The 22,030-nt window shown below is 41.3% G+C and overlaps 1 protein-coding gene across 3 annotated transcripts; it reads right to left on the reverse strand.

Moving 5' to 3' along the window:
• Nucleotides 1-1,823: 1,823 nt before the first annotated feature.
• Nucleotides 1,824-21,253, reverse strand: LOC117420141 (nuclear protein MDM1). Of its 3 annotated transcripts, XM_034033694.3 has the most exons (15): nucleotides 21,059-21,252; nucleotides 19,835-19,934; nucleotides 17,509-17,852; nucleotides 16,561-16,695; nucleotides 15,594-15,764; nucleotides 14,129-14,412; nucleotides 13,911-14,007; nucleotides 13,145-13,183; nucleotides 12,432-12,607; nucleotides 12,001-12,252; nucleotides 11,407-11,570; nucleotides 10,970-11,106; nucleotides 10,302-10,539; nucleotides 8,219-8,287; nucleotides 1,824-2,289 (listed from the first exon to the last, which is right to left on the reverse strand). In XM_034033694.3, exons 1-15 carry the CDS (start codon nucleotides 21,080-21,082, stop codon nucleotides 2,180-2,182), a joined length of 2,340 nt encoding a protein of 779 aa, XP_033889585.3. In that variant the 5' UTR covers nucleotides 21,083-21,252; the 3' UTR covers nucleotides 1,824-2,179. The 3 variants fall into 3 exon arrangements, with proteins under 3 accessions (XP_033889585.3, XP_058841577.1, XP_033889586.3); XM_058985594.1 differs by lacking the exon at nucleotides 8,219-8,287 and having other exon boundaries at nucleotides 21,059-21,253; XM_034033695.3 differs by lacking the exon at nucleotides 13,145-13,183 and having other exon boundaries at nucleotides 21,059-21,251.
• Between the last annotated feature and the right edge of the window lie 777 nt (nucleotides 21,254-22,030).

Here is a 22,030-nt window from a genome sequence, read left to right on the forward strand (position 1 = left end):
ATAATATTGCTAAATTAGGCCATAGCAAGCAAGAGAACCAATAGTTTAATATCGCCCTGAATAGTTAATGATGATTTGTTAAGAACAGCAGTGTGTCATGCATAATGACACTTTCCAGTTTTTACAGTCAAAAAAGCTTTTTTAATGCTTAGTTTAATTTCTTTAAAAAAAATACAATATTTGAATACATTATTCCATTAGGAGTTAGTGATATTCTCTGAATTTGGTTTCTGTCCATTACAGTGTACAAGACATTCGTGGAAATCCATCACTGAAACCGCCATTGAGCTTGTGCAGCGTTTGCATCTCGGGGCGTATCGACAGCATGACTACGGTTCCCCAAAGGAAACCGGGGTTGTTGCATGACAAACTTTTCTTAAACCACTGTTGGTTTTCTGTAAAGATATGACTCTTTTTTGTGAGTGTCAGCAAATACAGATAACCAAACCACAGCCTTCTAAAAAGAACCTAACCAGGTTCTTTGAGACATGACTAATACAGGCCCACATTGGACAGGTTTCAATCGAAAGACTCCTCACACTAATAGACTAACTGACTAACATACATACAAGTTATCTATTTGATTGGAAGGTCAGTACTTCAATTCTGCAAACCTTTGATATATTCTTTTAAAGGACACTATGAAATAGTTCAACAATAAAAATCTGCTAAGTTGTTCAGCGGTACTTACCTGCCCCCGACCTATAATTATACTTTTTACTCTGATATGTATTCTATATCATTGAATGTTCTTGTTTCCCTTTAAAAAAGAATACAGTCATTTAAAAAATCCCTTTCAGTATAGTGACAGGAATAATTGTATAAGTTTGAAATTATGAGATTATATTTGTAGCCAATAAATCAATTTTGTAGATACCCTTTGGTAACTGAGTGGAAATGCTTTGGCCTCTCCATGCCCGAACATTGCTCACCGTCAGTCGAGGATAGTGAGCCAAACACCCAAAAAGAGAAAGAGAGGCCAAGCCTGCCGCTGTCAACTTCAATAAGACTCCTCCTGTTACCAGCCTGACCCAACAGCAGAGAGTGAAAAACAACCTCCCGAAACCTCTGGGATCAAAGGCTGTAGGGTCTGTTACCTGGGCAAGCTAGAATAACCACGAGTGAGACACAAATACAATGTTACCAGCCTGACCCAACAGCACAGAGTGAAAAACAACCTCCTGAAACCTCTGGGATCAAAGGCTGTAGGGTCTGTTACCTGGGCAAGCTAGAATAACCACGAGTGAGACACAAATACAATGTTACCAGCCTGACCCAACAGCACAGAGTGAAAAACAACCTCCTGAAACCTCTGGGATCAAAGGCTGTAGGGTCTGTTACCTGGGCAAGCTAGAATAACCACGAATGAGACACAAATACAATGTTACCAGCCTGACCCAACAGCACAGAGTGAAAAACAACCTCCTGAAACCTCTGGGATCAAAGTCTGTAGGGTCTGTTACCTGGGCAAGCTAGAATAACCACGAGTGAGACACAAATACTAAAGAAAGGTGGAGAGGATTGGGCAGGAAAAGCAGCAGCTATTTTAAATGGGGATCAGAAGCAAGATGTTTTTTTACCCAACCCATCCAGAGCCACACCACTAGGGTCCATTACACAGGGGCCATGGCTATTGACTATTCAACATCACAACCTTAAAAATAATAATATTACAAGAAGATGATGATTTGCAATTCTGATAAACTGGAGATCCTTGATATACCTCAGTGGACATTTTAAATGACAGTATAGAGTAAAACAAACAAACAAAAACCCAAAAAAACACCCGCTAAAGAAAAACAAACAATTTCATAAGAGGTGAAAACGTTTACTCATTTATTTGAGTATTTCTGACATTACAAGATAAAAAACACTGTCATGATAGCATAATGCTTGAAATGCACCAGTTACAGGAGAAGGGTTATATTTCTTCTACTTTTAAGATTTAAAAAAGTGCATATTTTGTGGTTTTATAAAATGTCATGTTGTTAAAAAACAGTACCAATGCTTTAAAAATATTCAAGATATGAAATGGTTTAAATCTGCATCCAAGTTCAAAAGTTGTCAGCCAACAATAACAAAACAAAAAAAATCAGGATTTACATATTTGTCAAAAGATTACTCTGGCTTATAAATTTCAATAATTTAAAAAATGTGATCAGCAATATGTGAGTGCACATCAACTCTTGCCCCAAAAGTTGTGTTTCCTCTTCTGAGCGCGTTCAAGGATGAGAGAGGCAAGAGAGCTTGAAGCTGCTGATCTCGCAGATATCTGAGACATTCTGTCATCTAGCAGAGGAAGAGAAAGAAAACAGTGTGACTTTAACCTGCTCTGTATTACTTGTATTACTTGTATTGTAACACTTGAAATGTATTTGCTTACGATTGTAAGTCGCCCTGGATAAGGGCGTCTGCTAAGAAATAAATAAATAAATAATAATAATAATAATAATAATAATAATAATAATTACAGAAAGAAGATTCTGATCTTTAACACACATGGCCAGTCTAAAAGTATATTTATCAAAACTTGTATACTGCAGTGGGGAGGGGGGTGAGTCACAATGTGTTCCTGTGAAAAAGCTGCTGTCTTTAATGTCCTCTCAACAAAGGGATATGTATTTAAGATGAAGGGTCAAGCGGTTCTGTAAGCTCAATCACTCTGTGGTGAATGTTTTTTTCCCCAGCAGCAGTGCAAAGTGGCTATATGACTTTATAACAGGGAAGCAGTGCTGGAGCTTCTCCTCCTCGTTCTGACTGGGAGTTTCTGATCTGCAGCCTTCCCAGAATGTATGTACTGTACCAGCTTAACTCTTTTAGCACCAAGTAACCAACACACTGCCGAAGGACAACTACTTCCAGTGTGTTCAACTGTAAAATAAATAAAACAGGGCATACATATACATACAGTATTACTACATTTGATTAGTTTACTGGTCTGCAGTTATCTTTTCTGTACAGTGTGAGTAGCCTTTACTGTGGAAGAATTAAACTGTGCCAGAACAATTAAACAGAACAAAAAAACGGGGATAGATAGATAGATAGATAAGATAGATAGATAGATAGATATTTTATTTATTTTAAATCCCTTTATTTCAATAATTAACCAACAAAATGCAATCCACAATAAAACATACATGTACATTCATACTTTATAATTCCCCCCTCTACATATACATTCCTGGCCTCATGCACCTGTAATTTTGCACGCCAGTGTGTGTCGGGACTCCCTTTAAGGTTTTGGTAGTATTTAATTTTAACACACAAACAATACAATTCTTTCTTATCAGTGGCCCTAAGGTTTAAGGTATAACTATCTCCTGGCCTGTCCTCAATCTGCTCCACAACTGGACTACACTGTAGCTCAAAATCTGGGGGCTCTGACTCTAAACCAACAGCACCTGTAAAAAACTCCTCCAGTACAGATAGCCCATCCCCTGATAAGGCAGCACGCATTTGCATTAGAAAAACATTAATAAACCGTACTGACCTCACTCCCATCTTACCTGCCAAGAGCTCAGGGCTTTTCCAGTCTCGTCTATCCAAGTTTAATAGATGGGACACTTTAAGCACTTTACTAGAGATTAAAATCTTAATAAAACTCTGAGATTCAACCACTGGACAGGTCAAGGCTTGATTATAAATCAAAGGCTCCTCTAAAAGCCAATACAACCCCTCTGTACCAACCTCCCGCTGAACCTTAAACCTTTCCCACATTTGCAGCATCCCTTTATAGAAATTTGGCAAAACAGCAAGATTAAGTTTTTGTGAATTTATTATAAATTTGTCTGTCAAAACCCAGATCTTCTATCTTTTGCAGGAAACCAAAAGCTACAGCTCTCCCAGGGAGAGACTCTGTTTGAAACAGCAGCCTCTGTAGAGACTGCAGTCTAAAAGCTGCAACTCTGCTACTGACATCCACCAAACCCTGCCCCCCCTCTGCCACAGGCAAAACCAGCACACTCTGCTTAACCCAGTGAGTACCATCCCAGAAGAAATCTATCAAAAGCCTTTGGATCTCCTTAACTAGGGACTGAGTTTATGCCATAACATTGAGACAACCAAATTATTTATAACTAAGACCCTTCCCCTAAAGGATAATTTCATTATAAGCCAGCGCCAATTTTGAAGCCTACCTCGTACCTGCTCAATAATCCCATCCCAGTTCTCTTTAGCCACCCCCTCTCCTCCCAAAAAGACACCCAAATACTTAAACATTTTTTGATTACACTGCAAACCTGCAGGTAAATCCGGGGGCCTAACACCTACCCAATCCCCCATTAAAAAAGTATTACTTTTAGCCAAATTAACTTTTGCAGAAGACACTCTTTCAAACAATTTCTGACAGTCATCTAGAACTTGTACATCCTGGCTATTCTTTATGATTACTGTAATGTCATCTGCATAAGCCACCACTTTTACAGGCTCCATTAGCACACTTGGAATAACCAGACCACTCAGTAAAGTGCGTAGTCTATGTAAGAGGGGTCCAATTGAAAGAGAATATAGCATTCCAGATAAGGGACAACCCTGACGAATGCCCCTCAACACTGGGAAAGGAAAACTAAGACTGCCATTAAGTTTCAATACACTATAAATGTTATTATAAAGCAACTTAATGTGTCCTACAAACTTCGGACCAAACCCAAATGCCTTAACTACATTATACAAATAATTATGCTCAACTCTATCAAATGCTTTCTCTTGATCCAACATAATAAGACCTGCTTTGAAACCAAACAGTCTGGAGGCATCTAAAAGATCTCGGACTAAAAAAATATTATCAAAAATTGACCTGTTGGACACACAAAAAGTTTGTTCTGGCCGCACAACAGTATTCAATACAGTACCTAAGCGGATTGTCAATACTTTAGACAGTATTTTATAATCCGAACACAAGAGACTTACAGGACGCCAATTCTTTATATTACACAGGTCTCCCTTCTTTGGCAGTAAACTTATGACTGCATTACGACAGCTCAAAGGCAGCTCATGTGTTCTGATACTCTCCGTAAAGACCTCCAACAGATCTTGTCCAATCTGTGGCCAAACAGTCTTAAAAAAATCAGACAGTCCATCAATTCCTGGAGCCTTCCCCATATTTAATCCATCCAGAGCCTCTGTGAGCTCCTGCAATGTCAACTCTCTTTCAAGCAACTCCTTGTCCTCTTCCAGAACCTGAGGCAGATCCTGGAGGAATTGCTAAGCCTCTTCCGACACATCCACCGCCTCATCCCTGAACAGTTCTGAGTAGAAATCCACTGCCAACCTCCGGATCTCCTGAGGCTCATACAACAATTGTCCCGTTTCTGTCCGCAGACAGTGCATCATTTTTCCCTGAGCGTTTTTCTTTTCCAAGGCAAAGAAATACTTTGTAGGTGCATCCATCTGGGCAATATTCTGAAATTGCGACCGTACCAACAGCCCCTGTACTTGTATGTCCAACAGATCAGCAAGCCTCCTCTTTTTCAATCTCAAGTCCTCAAACAATATATTACTGTATTTGGACTCCAGAGCTCTATGGAGCTCAGTAATATCCTCCTCCAGATCTTTCATTTCTACACTAGTGCTCTTTGTAACATTTATAGTATATTGTTGACTCAGCATTTTAATTTGAACCTTTGTCACATCCCACCACTGTTGCAATAAAGTAAAATCTATTTTTTTCTGTCTCCATCTTTCCCCCAAAAAACTAAAACATTTTAAAAAATGAGCATCCTGCAGCAATCTATTATTAAAATGCCAATAAGAAGAATGCACATTTATTTTAGATACAACCATATCTAAAACAACCATACTATGGTCTGAGAAACCTGAAGGTAAAATGTCACACTTAGTGAAAAGATTTAAAGAATGTTTAAAAACATAGAACTTATCTAACCTGGCTACTGAAATCCCCCCTGCACTACCTCTAGCCCAAGTGTACTGTCTGACATTATTATGAATTGATCTCCAGATGTCTACAAGTTCATGAGCATCCGACCCTGTAACCAGTTCCCCAACTGCTTGAGGGTGAGGCTCAAGGCTATCCCTGTCAGATTTAGCATCCAAGGTGCAATTAAAATCACCACCCAATACAATCACTTCTTCAGGCTTACACTGGGCTAACAATTCATTTAGTATTTTAAAAAACTTAACTTTTTCCCTCCCATCATTAGGAGCATACACGTTAATAAAAAGAAACGTTCTGTGTCCCACACAAGCCTTCACTTGCAATAACCTTCCTTGTACCACTTCAGTTACAGTAAAAGAATCAGGTTTAAAATCTGGAGCAAATAATACAGCAACGCCTGCACTAAAATTCGTACCATGGCTTAAAACAACCTCCCCTTTCCATTCATTAAACCAATCTGCCTGATTAACCTTGTATGTGTCTCCTGAAGGTAAGCTACCTTAATTTTCTTCTGTTCCAAATACTCAAAGCAAATTGCCCTTTTTATTGTATCCCTCCCACCATTTACATTTAAAATGCCCAACTTAATATTCTGCATGGCGATATTATATAGAGAGAACCATTCAATTATCCAAATAGTAAACAAGAAGTAATCAGGAAAAGAAAAATACATTTTATTTGAGTTCATCACTGTTACTCTTTTTAAGGGAAACACAAACTTTACTAATCCAGTACTTTAATCAATCTTTTTCTTTTTTCTCAAGTCCTAGCGCCGCCGCATCTCTCATCACCTGATTAGCGGATCCTACAAACAGCATGACATCGGGAAAGTGATCCCTCACATTAATCCCTCTACGATCTTTAACAAACTCTAAAAACTTTTGGATACTCTGAGAGCTATAACCTCCTCTTGCCTGCTGGCTCGCTGAAAGCTCATAACTACACAAAGAATCTGTGTCACTTCCTCCCTCTTCACCGTCACTGTCTGCACTATCATGCTCTAGAGCCTGAGGTGCAACGGCTTTCTTTGGGACTGAACCTTCCACCTCCGTCACTGCTCTCTCACTGCACGCAACATTACCCAAACTCATATCGCATTTAGCAGGACTATCACTATGTTGAACTTTCCTTCTTTCATTTCCTTAAAAGCTACATCTTCATTACTTCCTACTTCTCCAACCCCCTCTCCTTCAATCACCATTCCTGTTCCTGTCTGTTCACTAACCTGGAGCTCGTCCCCTCCCTCACTCCCCTCCCTGACTTCACCACAAACCTGTTCTCTATCCAAACCCCCTTGACCTGCAACCTCAGGCGCTGCCACAGCCTCTGTAGTTCTCACAGTATCAAGCACAACCCTCACACTCTCCGCTGAAACCCCTGCCACAGCCTCTGTAGTTCCCACAGTATCAAGCTCAACCCTCACACTCTCCGCCGAAACCCCTGCCTCTGAGCTGGCCGGCTCAGCTGCGCCTTCTTCCGTATCACTCTAAACCACATCACTTTCAGCAGCAGATCTTTTACAGTTTTTTGCAATATGCCCTACATGCCCACACACATAACATTTCATTTGTTCAGAAGATGCAAAAACGATATATTCACTGCAATCAACACGAAACCTAAAAGCAATATTCAGTTCGGTATCTGGATTATTTAGCAACATATACACCTGTCGTCTAAATTAAATTACATGTTTTAAATCTTGTGCTTTACATCCCAACGGAATCCTTGTGATTTCTGACATTATTTTGTCATGGCGGCTCAGCTCATTAAACAACAGCTCATTCTTTAAATAAGGTGGTACATTTGAAATTATAATTTTTCTCGCAGGAACAGCGAGAGGCAAAACCGAAACCAAAACCCCCTCAATAACTAACCCCTCCTGAACAACTCGATGCACAAGCTCTTCACTACTTAAAAATACAACCACTGCCTTGTTCATGCGAGAAGCCGATTTTATATTCTTCCCTGCTACAACTTTTGCCAACTCAGTGACACATTTCTCCACACTAACGATGGAATCGACAATTATTTTTATACCGTGTTTTCTAGTTAACTTATCAAAGGAGGAATCGTGTCCTCTTGGGACTCCCTTTCCCGGAACCATACTGGCTAAATCAACTGACAATTCAGCTTTTTGTTAAAACACACCCAGTAACTAACAGAAAAAAAGGGTGAAAAGGAAAAAACAAACTCCACTCACACAAGCTGCTCTCGCTCCCTCCAGCTTCACTCCCATACACTCCCGACAGACAGCAAGAGTGGACAGACGATAGATAGAGAGATAGATAGATAGATAGATAGATAGAATACAATACAATACAATACCATTATTGGAGATGTCAGAGTCATTGGAAGAGAACCTAAACAGGCCTGGTCTTGGGCCTCCAGTGTTACCTTGGTAGAAAGAAAATGAAAAAGATTTTGACCCACTGTTATTGCCCACGTTATCCCCACGCTAGTGTCAGCTGCTGCCTCCTCTGGATCTCTTTAAAGTGTTCCACACCATGGATCCCAGACGAAAGCATGCCATCCAAAAGCAAAGCAATCCCCCGAATCCTAAAGACCATGATCCACTCAAACCTGCCACCTTGGCAACCCGTTGCCACAACCCAGACACAGGCTTGGAGGGCATCGTGGTATTAATATAACAAAAGCACTGGTCTGTGATTGACTTAGGAGAGGTCATTAACTAGCACAGCTTGAATAGAATAGGTGGTAATGTATACACTAAAACAATGTGGATCACACACACATTGTGCTTCATTTCAATAATTTAGAAAACAAAGTAAAACCTGTCAAATGCTGGCGTACGAGGTAGAGTCAAATCTAAGGTATAAATGACATTATTTAAACACTTTAAAAAACTATATTACAGTGGCAGTACAGTCCAGGTAAAAAAAATGTAATTCAAGGATTGCATTCCTTTTCCTTTCTCCTTTAAGTAAGTACCGATTTGAGTGTACCGTACCCTGCGTATTTACAAAACATACTGGATTGGAAAAGAAAGAGCACATGACTTGGTGCTGTGCTCCACAGACACATTACCATTGATTTCAGGCAGAGAAGACATCCTGGATATGCCGATTCCAGAATAGACAGCTTCTGGATTGTGGAGTGTACCCCACCAGTTATTTGAATTAGGAGCTGGTCGGGACGCACTAATGATGCAGAATTATACAGAATGCCGGTATGCAGAGGGGCTGGATTAGACCGGGTTTACTGTATTATAAATGATACAGAATGCCGGTATGCAGAGGGGCTGGATTAGACCGGGTTTACTGTATTATAAATGATACAGAATGCCGGTATGCAGAGGGGCTGGATTAGACCGGGTTTACTGTATTATAAATGATACAGAATGCCGGTATGCAGAGGGGCTGGATTAGACCGGGTTTACTGTATTATAAATGATACAGAATGCCGGTATGCAGAGGGGCTGGATTAGACCGGGTTTACTGTATTATAAATGGTACAGAATGCCGGTATGCAGAGGGGCTGGATTAGACCACAAGATAATGCCTTTGATATCCTGAGATTACAGTTCAGGTGTCTGATCAGCTATACAGACGAGTCCTTGTACATGAACAGATTGCACAGGCAGGCAGCAGCATCCGCAGTTGGAGGAATGACTTACATCACCAAATATTTCCGCTGCCAGGTAATGCTCACGAGGTAAAATACAAAGTTAAATGACAGAAAAAAAAAAAAGAAAATCACAGATGTGGTATAAAACAGAATTCTTGAAATACCAGCTCAGCCACGAGTGAGCCTGACCTACATACTGTAACCACTCTGCCCTATTAGCAGGGCTCTTGCAGTAATTCTCTCTTCAGTGACTTGTGGTACAAGTCACATTGTTCAAAGAGCCCATGAAATACCCTACTTGTACATTCTGCTGCGGGGTTCATTTTGTATTTCCCGGTTTGCAGTTGACCCGCTAAGTGAAGGCAGGTTAATCAGTGTGAGATGGTGACAGTGATAGCAGCCAGTCACATGGGGTGTGTCCTGTAGTCTGAACAGCAGCACCAATGCTGTGGTACAAACATGATAACAATACTGTTTTATTACAGTATGAATACTGTACAGAGCCTTTCGGGATCACTTTAACACCCCCATTATTGAGGTAAAATTAAGTAGTTTAATTATTACTTAACTACAGCTAATTTACAATATCTAAACTTTTTCCCCACCCTTTTTATTTTTTACCACTCAATTAGCTTAGCTGCACCAAGATGCTGGCAATCACCAGAGCGGACTCTGTATTGAGCAGCTGTTTACTGGAAAGTATCCATGTATATTGCACTTTTATTTCTCAGTTTTATCTCTGTGGTTTGCTTTTGGTCCACTGTTCAGTGGTTTAAAAGCTGCTATTGTATTGTATTGCATTGTGCTGTACTGTTTGACCTACCATTGTGCTGGAACTCTGGGTCCCTCAAAGACCCCTGGATTCGGCTCACAGCCTCCCTGTGAGGGGAGAGGGAGGCAGGGGCTGTGTTTGGGGGGGCAGTGCTGTTTGAAGACTTGGAGGGAGTTCTCAAAGCTGCCGGAGGGGAGTCGGCCAGCCTGCTGTCCTCTCTCAGGGGGAGAGGGTCGCTGGTTTTCAACCCTGCCGCGATGGACGACCGTGACGGGCCATCTACATCAACCTGGAACGCACAGATTCAAACCACTTCACAAAAGATCATGGACATTTTTTTTTTTTGTTTTCTGCCAGGTTCCTAAATGGCATCAATATCTATAAAGTTCCACATGCACCTACAGCACGTTGACTATATTACAGTACAAACACCCCAGTATCGTTTTTGTCATATTCACAAATGAGTTCCTGGGATAAGCTTCAATGCCTCGGCCAATCACTATAGTACAATCCATTTTATTTTTCATCAAATTTTGGCAAGCAGTTCTAAAGGCCTTCCTTAACCATACAATCAAAAGCACTTCTCAAGACACAGATACAAAACTTGTAGAGCACGAGAGAGAAAAACACCTTTTGTACACTGGGCTTCATTTCAATGCAGTTCTGCTTTTGAAACTCCTTTTTTTCCCTACAGCTTTAATGAGCGTTCATTCCCTCACCTTGGTCGACATCCTCTCTGCAGTCTCTCTGGGAAGGTACTTGTGGGGGGAATAAGGTTTTCCAAGGAGGGGTTCTGGCTGTAGGTCCCGTTTAGGTGAAGCCTTCAGTTTTGGTGGTGAAACTAAAAGAGCACCACCTTGTGGAAAGCAGGAGAAGAATCAGAGGCATACCCATCGCAATGAACTAACTATTAACATACAGGAGGTTCTGTGTTGGAGACATCAGACAGGAAGAGCAGATTGCAATTCTCTGTTAACATATACATGTATTTCTGAAAAGCGTATGACAATGAGCAGGACCACTGCAAAGCAACCCAGGACCTTTAACATGTACAGCATGTAAAGGATGTTTCTGTGGCTTACTAGTACTGCAAGACAAACTACTGTAGCAGAGACTCTCTCATTTCATGGCTCATCAGAATGAAGCAACTCGTTACCGACTGTTGGTGTGGTGAGATCATGGTGAGTTCTCGGGGCTCCTCCCTGATTCTTCATCTCGGGGGTGGGCAGTCTCCCTTCATCTTCATTGCTGAGGTTTGAAGACACAGGGGTGATGTCGGAGCCAGACTTGTCAGATGACTTTTGTCCTACAGCTTTGCCTCTGAAAAGAAAAGAAAAAAATCCAGAAGTTCACATTCCAACTGTCTAATGCAGGGTCCAATTAAATTGTTGGTGTTGTCTTAAAAAAAAACAAAAAAAAACTGGTCCAATACTTAGAAGAAAGGCAATGCGCTGCATTCTCTAATGCTACATACAGTAAATTCAAGTCCTAACCTATATATAGTAAATTCAAGTTTTACTAAAGTTTTGCTACCAGAAACTGAACTAAACAACTGTTCATGGTTTAGTTGAACTTTCCATTTCTAATAAATGTTCTTAACTTGGAAGACGCAACACTAAAAAGCACAGCTCTCTACATGTACATGGTGCTCCGCTGGCATTGGAATACTTTGATGTTTAGCGCTTTACACTTGTGCCTAAGCTTCAGGCTTAAGTTTACTATATAACTGATCCAGCATGTCAGTGCTTACTCTTTCTCCTGCTCGTCTTCCTTTTCTTCCTGGGCCTGCTCTCCCTCTCTTCTCCGCAGGGTTTCCTGCTCCTCGTGTTCGTTCTCCTTGTCTCCCCAGGCCAGTCTCCTCCTCACCGGGAGGGTGGCTCCGCTGTGCAGGCTGGCTTTCTCTGTGTCGTCGCTTGGAGACTTCCTGGCAGAAGTGTCACTCTGCACAGGAGAGCAAGAACCAGACCTTCCTGGGCTGGGCCTTCTCTTTAAAACCCTTGTTCTAAACAAAAACCCCAAACACTGCTGAATTCAAAATGCACAAGGATAAACGACTTTTATACATCTTTCTGAAGAACTTTCAGTTTTACAGACTTGACTGTTGCGCTCTGAATCAGGTGAGGACCATGCATCCTGCTGCACTGTTAACCTCAGAGTTTGCAGTGATGGAGATGCCCATACCTGGCCAGATCCAGGGCTCTGATGTCATCGCTGGCAGACTCCTCCAGGGTCGAGGAGGACGACACCTCCCAGAATCGGTTCTTCTCTGAGAGAATCTGGTTCAGGTGCTCTCGGGAGAAGTGGGTTCCCTGGGCTCTCTTCTTGTAAGCCTCTGCCATCTCCCTCAGCTCCTTCACCTGTCAAAACAGCTATGGGATCAACAGGGCCAATACACCCACATAAATACAAGAACAAATTCAAGGGTTCTGAAATAGAACACAAAAACACGACTAAAAAACAAATACACTGGAATTATACTTGTACACACATACAGTACGTATACACAGAATGTATTTATATATTTAAAAGCTAGCAATGCTGACCAGCTTGCAGTTTAATACTTGCAGTTTAAATTCAGAGCCAGGCCTCCCCTTCATACACAGTTTACTGACATGCATTTCTTATTCTCCCAACCAAACAGTGAAGCAGGTATGCAGTCGAAAGCGTGTTCACTCTACCTAGACATTAAAAGCCATACAAAAAGTACTGCAAAGAGCATGGAACAGCAGCGTTAGGTCTTTCAGTGCCTGACACAACTTCAAGACATTGGGACATGCTGGTTTCTGCAAACAAAGGTACACAGTATGCAGTATGCACTAGTGGGAGGTTTTTTTTTATTTCACCAAAAAGCAAAGACACAAAGCACAGGCAGATAACACCAGACAGGCTATTACCTCATTGTACCACATGTAAGCGAGGTGGCTTTGTGAATCCTGCAAAGAGGAAGGGTAAAGCACACGTGACTTCAACAGCATTTTTAGTGCTTCTATTATTCCTGTATTCTGCTCATATAGACATCTCAGCACTGCACTGCAAGACAAAGGGCTGAATACTGCTGAACCCTGCTGGATAACTGCCTTGATTTCCCAGGCTACAGGAGGCACTTGAGGTGCAGGAGGGGAGAAGTTGAGCCCTATACAGTACATCACCAGCATTAGAAAAGGAGAGAAGCGCTCTTCTGTACACTGCAAATTAATTCAATCCAGCCACTAGTAAACCCTACACGTCTGTTCTGAGGGATGTAAAATATTAACAGTATAAAACTTGCAAGCACAGAGCTGCAGGAAGGAGCAGTTCAATGCCTGATCTGAGTAGTTTCCGGCTAGGTTTGTACTGTTAAAGTTCAAAGCCGGGTAAAGGCAGAGAAAACACTGTAAGTTAATGTGGGTGCAACAGAACTCAGAACTGCTTAGAATGCGCGTATACACCACAAAACAAGAAGAGAAACGTAACAAATAAAAAATAAACACAACAATGACATGAAGCAACAACACGCTCTTTGAAATGAATGAATTCCTTTGTCAAAATGTACCTATGCTTTTGCATCTGCTTCAAAACAAGCCCTGTTGCGTTTAAAAGCAGGTTGTAGGAGCGTTTCGTTTTTTTGTGGCGGGACGGGACGGGACACAAACCTGCACTAAATGAAATAGATGAACACACCTCGTCTGAAGAGACACGCCCTTTTATCCAGGCTCCATCTTTATAGCTGTACTTCACAGGAGACCGGAAGTTTGAATTGTATTCCGACTTCATTTTCCTTTAAGGTTACACAAAATAATTAGGTTCTTTATTCCACACACATTTCCTCAACACAGACTCAACTGACTCAACACAGACCTGCAGTCAGACCTCAGGTATATATAAAAGGCACTGCTCACCCATAGCCTCTGTGAGGGAAAAACAGCCTTTGTGGATTCTGCTGCTTCAGAACCGGCTTCTCTGCAGCCAGGTTTGGGTCCTCACTGTTACACTGCTTCACACCTGGCTTCTCTGCAGCCAGCTTTGGGTCCTCACTGTCACGCTGCTTCAAAACCAGCTTCTCTGCAGCCAGCTTTGGGTCCTCACTGTCACGCTGCTTCAAAACCGACTTCTCTGTAGCCAGCTGTGGGTCCTTATCTATGTGCCCATTCTGAAGTGAACTGTATGTTTTATTCTTTACACTCTGAATAAAAAGGAAATAAAAATTATATATATATATATATATATATATATATATATATTTTTCCATTCTAGGAGGACTACCACCTCAGGTCATTTTACAAGAACTATTAAACAATCAATAGAGCTACATTTCGAAATAATAAAACTCAAATTCAATGATAAACATTTAGACTAAAAGTCTTTTGCAATGTTTTCAAATGTTAGTTTCTTTAGTATTTCATAGCTATAAAACGCCCAGTAGTGCTACACTTACAAATGCTAAAAGAAACCACAGACTGGCTCATTGCCACAATGGAGAGAAGGCCCTGTAGCTGAAACTAGATATTCAAACTAACTAGAGAAATGAGTAGCGATCGTACAGTACCGGGGTATATTTATACTTTTTAAAACGGTTTGTGAGATACAGCCACAAGTAGATGTGTATCAGAACGACATCCACATGATGTCAGCCAGACTGGATCAGAGCTTATTTAGTCTGCATTGTTTACATAAGCCCATAGCTCGTAGGGCTGTCATAAGTCCTCGTGCATCGATGAATCAGAGTTCACTGTCGCTTCTTGAATGAAGTGTTTGATAGTGCTACGGATACATACTCTCCCTATCTCTTTTAATAAAACAATTTATCATTGAAATGACCATTTCATCTTATCATGCATCATACAAGTAGCTGATCAGGACCATCACGTGTCGTGATCCATATCATATCGCAACCTGCACATCATGAGATGTATCACATCGTGTCTATGGATACACCCCTAATAGCTAGGTAGATGAGGTGCCTCCATATCATGAGATGTATCACATCGTGTCTATGGATACACCCCTAATAGCTAGGTAGATGAGGTTGTTCCATATCATGACATGTATCACATCGTGTCTATGGATACACCCCTAATAGCTAGGTAGGTGAGGTGCCTCCATATCATGACATGTATCACATCGTGTACATTGATAATAGCTAGGTAGATGAGGTGCCTCCATATCATGACATGTATCACATTGTGTACATTGATAATAGCTAGGTAGGTGAGGTGCCTCCATATCATGACATGTATCACATCGTGTATATTGATAATAGCTAGGTAGGTGAGGGGCCTTCTCAAAGCTGAGAGAGTAAGTCAAGCAGAGGTGTGCGGGGAGCATCAACATCTTGGAGTCACATGTATGTATCTTGAAGGACACCTTTGAGTTGCTGACTGGCGAGATGTTTTCTGCCTCTTGCTCCTCCAGGTCCTTGCGCAGTCTCAGCCCTTTGGGGGGAGGGGAGCTCTTGAAGTTCCTCTGGTACTCACTCTCACGCACAAAGCTGCCTGACTTGAACGGAGGAACCTCCTTATTTCTGTTGTAAACCAACTGGTATGAAAATGGAAGCAATGGGAAGAACGTTTAAAAAGCATTTTTTGATGATGGTGAACACGCTAGTTAAGATATTATCTTACACCTCTCATATCCTATTACTCAGATTCATATTTAAAGATGACTCAGCAAATGCTGTAGGGGCAAATCAAGGAACCACAGATTTCATAAAAAAAACATGTGCATACTTGTTATACTATGAATTACCTGGTCTTGACTTTACCTAATCTATAAAGTAAGTTGCTTTGGTCATACAGTATGTTAGTTGTGCTGCTTTTTTGTTTTTGTAATTCGGCAGCCATCCGGGCGTCACGATGTTTCCATGAATAAAGAATCCTACGTTACTTAACTTTTCAATAGTCTTGTTTGATGACAACCTTCAATTTAAAAATGACCGGAGAAAACAAAGATATTTACTGTATATAGTTTTCAAATAGGGAACTTGCAAACACATGGAATTTACATAACGCTTTGGCGCCATCTTCTGGTCACATGAGGGAGGCTCATCTTATATAATTTTTAATAGATTGTACTGCCATTATTAACTGAACTTCACTGGAAAAATTCTGCTGTTTAATGGTGAACAAAACCAAAACGAGTCATGAAGATACTGTATGTTGAGGATTGGTCCTACTTTGCAGTCTTTTTTTTTTTTTTAATGTGAGCACTGTTCTTAAAAAACTTTAGCCTGACATTATGTCATTTAGCATCAGGAGACATGAAAAACATTAAGAGATGACTTTGTTGTGTTCCTCTGCACTGCAGTGAATGTATTTTACAGGCCTGTGTGTACCTGCTCTGCTGCCAGTAACGGAGAGTTTTCCGATGGAGTCTTCCACATGAACTGTCTCTGGTACTCCGAGCTTCGGACAACGCTCCGGCGCATGTCTGTCTTCAGCCCAGCCTTCTTCTGCAGGACCCTGTTAACCTGCAGGACAGCAGTGATGGAATAACAGCGTTTGGACAGTGTTTGGACAGTTTCACTGCCCAGGTGAAGTTACCACTGAAGTGCAAGCAAGGCTGGCAAACAGGAGATTTCTTTAGTGTATACTAGATAGCATGTTTGAAAGGAAAAATAAACTCAACAGCAAAAGGCCTCAATGGGCCCTAAATTACAGTCATTTATTAGCCTGTAATTCATTGCACAAGAAACACGTCTAATTTCCAAGTACGAAATGTACTTGTAGATTAGACATGATGTGAGACCTTTATTGTGGTCATATAGGATCTTTACAATTCAGTGTTTTAAAATGTGACAAACAGAAAATGATAGAAAGTGAAACTAAACAACAATACATTAGTTAGAATGCGGGTATACATACACAATAACTTCAGCTGCACAATGACTGACGGAGAACCTTTAAGCAAAGTGTCTCCGATAGGTAAATGCTCAACTACACAGTCTGTAGTCTCTAACCAGTACTTCATTTCTTTGACATTAGGAAGTTCAAGAAGTACTCTAATAACCATCTCTGCAATATTAAACTGTGGAAGAGTTCATTGTCAGAAGAAACACTGCACTGATCTCTGATCTTCAAATCTAAAGAAATCAGAATTAACATTCAACCAATATGCCATTAATGAGTGTCTGGGTTTTACTGAACTCTGTGTATCTGTGTTTTGATGTCTCCTGAGTGCCACTGTTGCTCTGACAGGTAGTGTTTGAATGCACAGCATCAGAGCTATTAAAGAAGCTTAACTGCAGCTTTGGAGATGAAAAGATTGACGATACTGTACTTACTCCATTACCCTCGGCAGCCGGCCCGCCCTTCTCTGCGTGAAGGGAAGGCATGCTCTTGCCGTTTGCTAAGGGCGAGTGCGGAGCACTGCGAGGTCTCGGCTCCACGGATTGGGATCGGGGTAGTCTGGGGACCCAGGGGCCCAGTGGAGTCCGGATTCTTTCAGGTGCTGCCTGCTCCTCAGTAACGGGGGCGTGTGTTTTCACAGAACGGCGTGCTGCTTCTCTTTGTGGAGCAGAGTGCCGTGGCGTCTCACCCCCATGTACCCACTGAAAGGACCTGGAGATCTGCGGCCGATAGTGAGGCACTCTCTTCTTGGACATAAAGCTGGGCTCTTTGGTTATTCCTGTGATGAACAGAGGAACATGTGTAAGTCAGTGTTTGTGTCACAGTGGATTTCTGTTGTGTTTAGTGATGTTAAAGTTGTTGAATCTGAAGCTCCTTTCACATTGGCATGCTCTACCTGGGTCAGGACCCAGTGTCATGCGGGTCGGGTACGCAATTTCACACTGCTTTTTATAAAGCAGGGTTGACCTGGGTGACAGACGCAAGTACACAATGCCGTGGAAGCAGCTTGTTACGGACGCTTCTATCCAAGCTTCCAAGTGGCTGATTGTTATTGCGTCGGCTCACGAATGGCCGGCACGTATTTTGTCCCGCTCTACCTGGGTCAAAGCGGGTCGACCCACATCCTGAGGTGGGCCACTGGGACCTGGGTTAACCCGGGTATGTGGTTTCACACTACAGGGGATTGTGACCCGGGTAGGAGCGCCAGTGTGTAAGGGGCTTAACAGAATAAGTAAATAAATCTTCCATTCCACTACTACACGAGTCTCAGATGTGCAGTTTATAAATAAATCCATGCTGTAGAGCAAGCTGGGACTTTCATTTGAAATCATGATACCTGGTACATCGCCAGCTTAAAGAATGCTCTCTGTTTCCATGCAGTCCTCTCAGGAAGTCTGTTGCTGTGTCACTTCATAGGTCATTTCACCTCACCAGTGTGTTCTGGGTCAAAGCATGTTACTGGCTGAAAGCATGTCAGTCAATAGGGAAAGCAGCTGGTTGGTTAACGACAGGAAATAAGGTGTTGAAGTAAAATGACCAAGGAAGTGCAACACTACCTGAAAGCATGGCTTACAAACTGAGATTTCTTTAACGCAACAATGTTATTACCTTTTAAGCACATTTTTTATGTATTAAATAATTCTAAATTGCAAAAAAAGTCCTCAGCATAACAGAGCTATAAGCATGTTTCAAAGAGGGTGGGCTTGTGTCCCTACAGCTAAAACAAACTGTAGGGGAATGTGAACAAACAAAAAATGGTCAACGATGAGAAGAAGTAGAAATCACTGCCTGGCCACTGACAGGTAAACAAACAATTAGACCATGGAGATTGGGGACATCATACATCTCCAGTCTCTGATAAGGGACCTCGAACGTTATCTCTGAAACTATGTTTAATCACTGTTTCAAATACAGTATATATGCATTTTACCTTTTTTTCAGCTTGATGAAAGAAAATCTCTGTTCTAGTACACGCCTTGTTGTCTGTCAATGTAGACGTCCCATCTATCTATCTATCGATCTATCTATATAGATAGATATATAAACACTGAAATATACACAAATACATTAACCTCCTCTCAAATCCTAATTAAAAAATAAAAAGTTACCGGCATTTTGTAGGTGGAGATTAGCGGGCCAAGAAAATCAACACCGGGCCCACACATAACTGACGATTCTGATGGAATCAATTCAAAAGTGTACATTCTGATTGCTCCGCCCCTTCTCCCTGAACTCTGCCACACTGCAGCGATGCTATTAATGGGATTTTCATTCCTTCACTTACTTTACAAACTGAAGAACAGCTCCGTGTAAGGAGAGGATTTGGTTTAGTATTGAGATATTATTTAGGTGATTGGAACGCAACATTGTCCACCGATGGGGTACTGAAGCCTGAAGGATATCACACCACACATGGAATTAAAGCAAACCCCTGATTTCTCATGGAATATTGAGGAAGCTGTTTGTATTCATTAGCAACAAAAACTAGCGCTGCAGAAAAATCACAAAAAACGTAAAATATTTTTAACATATCCATTTCGAATACCCTTCTCATGTTAAACGCCCTCATCTGGTAAGGCCCTTCTTGCTATGTTAATATACTCGAAAGAGCATTTAACAGAACAAGAAGGGCCTTAGCAGATGGTAAAGCCCTCGTATAAGGGTTCTATTGCTTATATAAATGCCTAGTCTAGAGAGGGCTGCGTGTCTCTTGGCACGATGAGCAGCGGTCACATGTGACCCTTCTTGAGCGCTGCTTACCCAGCTGGTCAGAGCGCAGTCCTGCCCAGGGGGCTCTGTGCTCTGGGGAGGGGCTTCTCGAACTCTTCCATTTGTAGTTCTTCTTGTATTCACTTAAACCCTGAAAAACAAACAAGCAGCAACCAGATATGTCAGATATTAATGTCTTATTTATCTGAATTGTGTTTCAATTAAAATATCCAAGAATTAATAAATGGTAGCTGGAGCCACCACTCTCTTCTGGCGAAGCACCTTGGGGCGTCCGACACTGAATATGCGTTTTCAGTTGAATCTCTGTGGTGTCTGGAGAATGAAAAGCACATGATCACGAATGTCACTGCCATTGCCCTGGATTGTCTCATTCTGATGCTGTTGGCATTGGCACAGCCACAGCATACAACAGAACAGGTGAGGCCAGTTCAAAGCTCACACCCAGCCACGCAGGATTTGCTGAAGTGAGGAAATCAAAGACAGCTGCTGTAAGTTTGCATTCTGCTCCATTATATGAAAGCTTGTAAAAAATATATATTTAAAATTCTTTTGACGTTATAAAATACAATTGCACCGGTTAGGTTTGTTATTGTGAATATATTTACATTATAAATAAATAAATAAATAAATAAATAAACGTTTTATTTGTATTGGGGTTAAAAATGTCGTGTGCATCTGTAAGACACTGAAAGTAGGCGACCAGTGCTAGCTTTCATTTCAATCAAGTCGCATCTTCTGCCTTCATCCAGGGACACCTTGGTCACCTGCACAGACGCGCTTCACACACTGAGAACGCCTCTCTGAATCGCCCGTGCTTCACATTTCAACAGTGTAACAAGGTAAGATGTATCGCCCAATACGTGTGCTGCAACACCATACCGATACGCTACATGCAGAAAAGGGAACGTTTTAAACAGTTTTTTGAATTACATTTTTAAAAAGCTGGAGTTATAACATCAGCTTTGTATGTTTTAAAAGCAGTTTTCCCAGACACTACGCTCTACGTGTGACTGAACACAGGCTACAGAGTACCTTAGTTAACCTCTCGGAAACTCCTGTGTGCAAAATGAAATCAACTATCGCTTTAGAATAATAATAATAATAATAATAATAATAATAATAATAATAATAATAATAACTAGCGGTGACGTATTAAGTGCAGGAACCTTTCTTTGTTACAATGCAAATTAAAAGTAACCTAGTGGGGTCTGGTACCAAAGGGGACTTACGTGAAATAAGCAAACTAACGCTTACCTTAAACCGGACTGGCATTTTCATGCAACACAACTGTAGAAATCTGCAGGATTTGTTTTGTCTGTACAGAAGCTGTCTGATGATAAGCGTCCAGCCGCTGTGTTGTGTGTTTCCTTAGCAAAGCCCATGGCGTCCCTCGACACGCGGCGCAGGCGCACTAAGGAATCGCTGCTAATCGCTCTTGTCAACTGTTGCGACGTTAATCACTGAACCACGTGGTTTCTTCGAACAAACACAGCACCGTACTGCACCGTGGCTCTCATAGTTATGTGGTACAGGCTTGATTCTGCCTTCTTGAATTTTATAATCTGTGATTATATTGCTCTGGGTCTGTACTACATGTCATGATATATACGTTACACCAGTACTAATACCTCTGCTGTAGTGAACTTGTTCAAGACATTTACTGAAGACGTTTTCAGATGTGATCTTGAACAGGAGCCCCCAGCTTAATACCAACTGAAGAAAGAACAAACCCTTATAAAAAAATATCCTATATAAATATTATGCACATCTAAAGAAAACTAAACAAATGTATCACCAGTTTTACCTGTAGAAAATGCTGTGTGGCAAGTGGTGTGTATATGGCTTTGTTATGGTTCACTGTTAAAACAGTGTTGTACAAATACAGAAACACAGTGGGATAAATGAGTGAAAACCGTAAATATTGTCCCTTTAGTTGGCATAAATATTGTGATTCACCATGAAAAGTGTTAGCATTGTCTTTTGTATGTATGGCCTGCACTATTAAAATGTCATAGTCAGTGCTATGTACTGAAAATTTCAAGTGAGAGCCTGTGAACTCCATCCAGAATGTTCAAGAGAGAGCCTGTGAACTCCATCCAGAACCTTCAAGTGAGAGCCTGTGAACTCCATCCAAAACCTTCAAGAGAGAACCTGTGAACTCCATCCAGAACCTTCAAGTGAGAGCCTGTGAACTCCATCTAGAACCTTCAAGTGAGAGCCTGTGAA

The sequence above is a fragment of the Acipenser ruthenus genome, chromosome 14 (assembly GCF_902713425.1).
Source record: "Acipenser ruthenus chromosome 14, fAciRut3.2 maternal haplotype, whole genome shotgun sequence".
NCBI classification, from domain to species: domain Eukaryota; kingdom Metazoa; phylum Chordata; class Actinopteri; order Acipenseriformes; family Acipenseridae; genus Acipenser; species Acipenser ruthenus.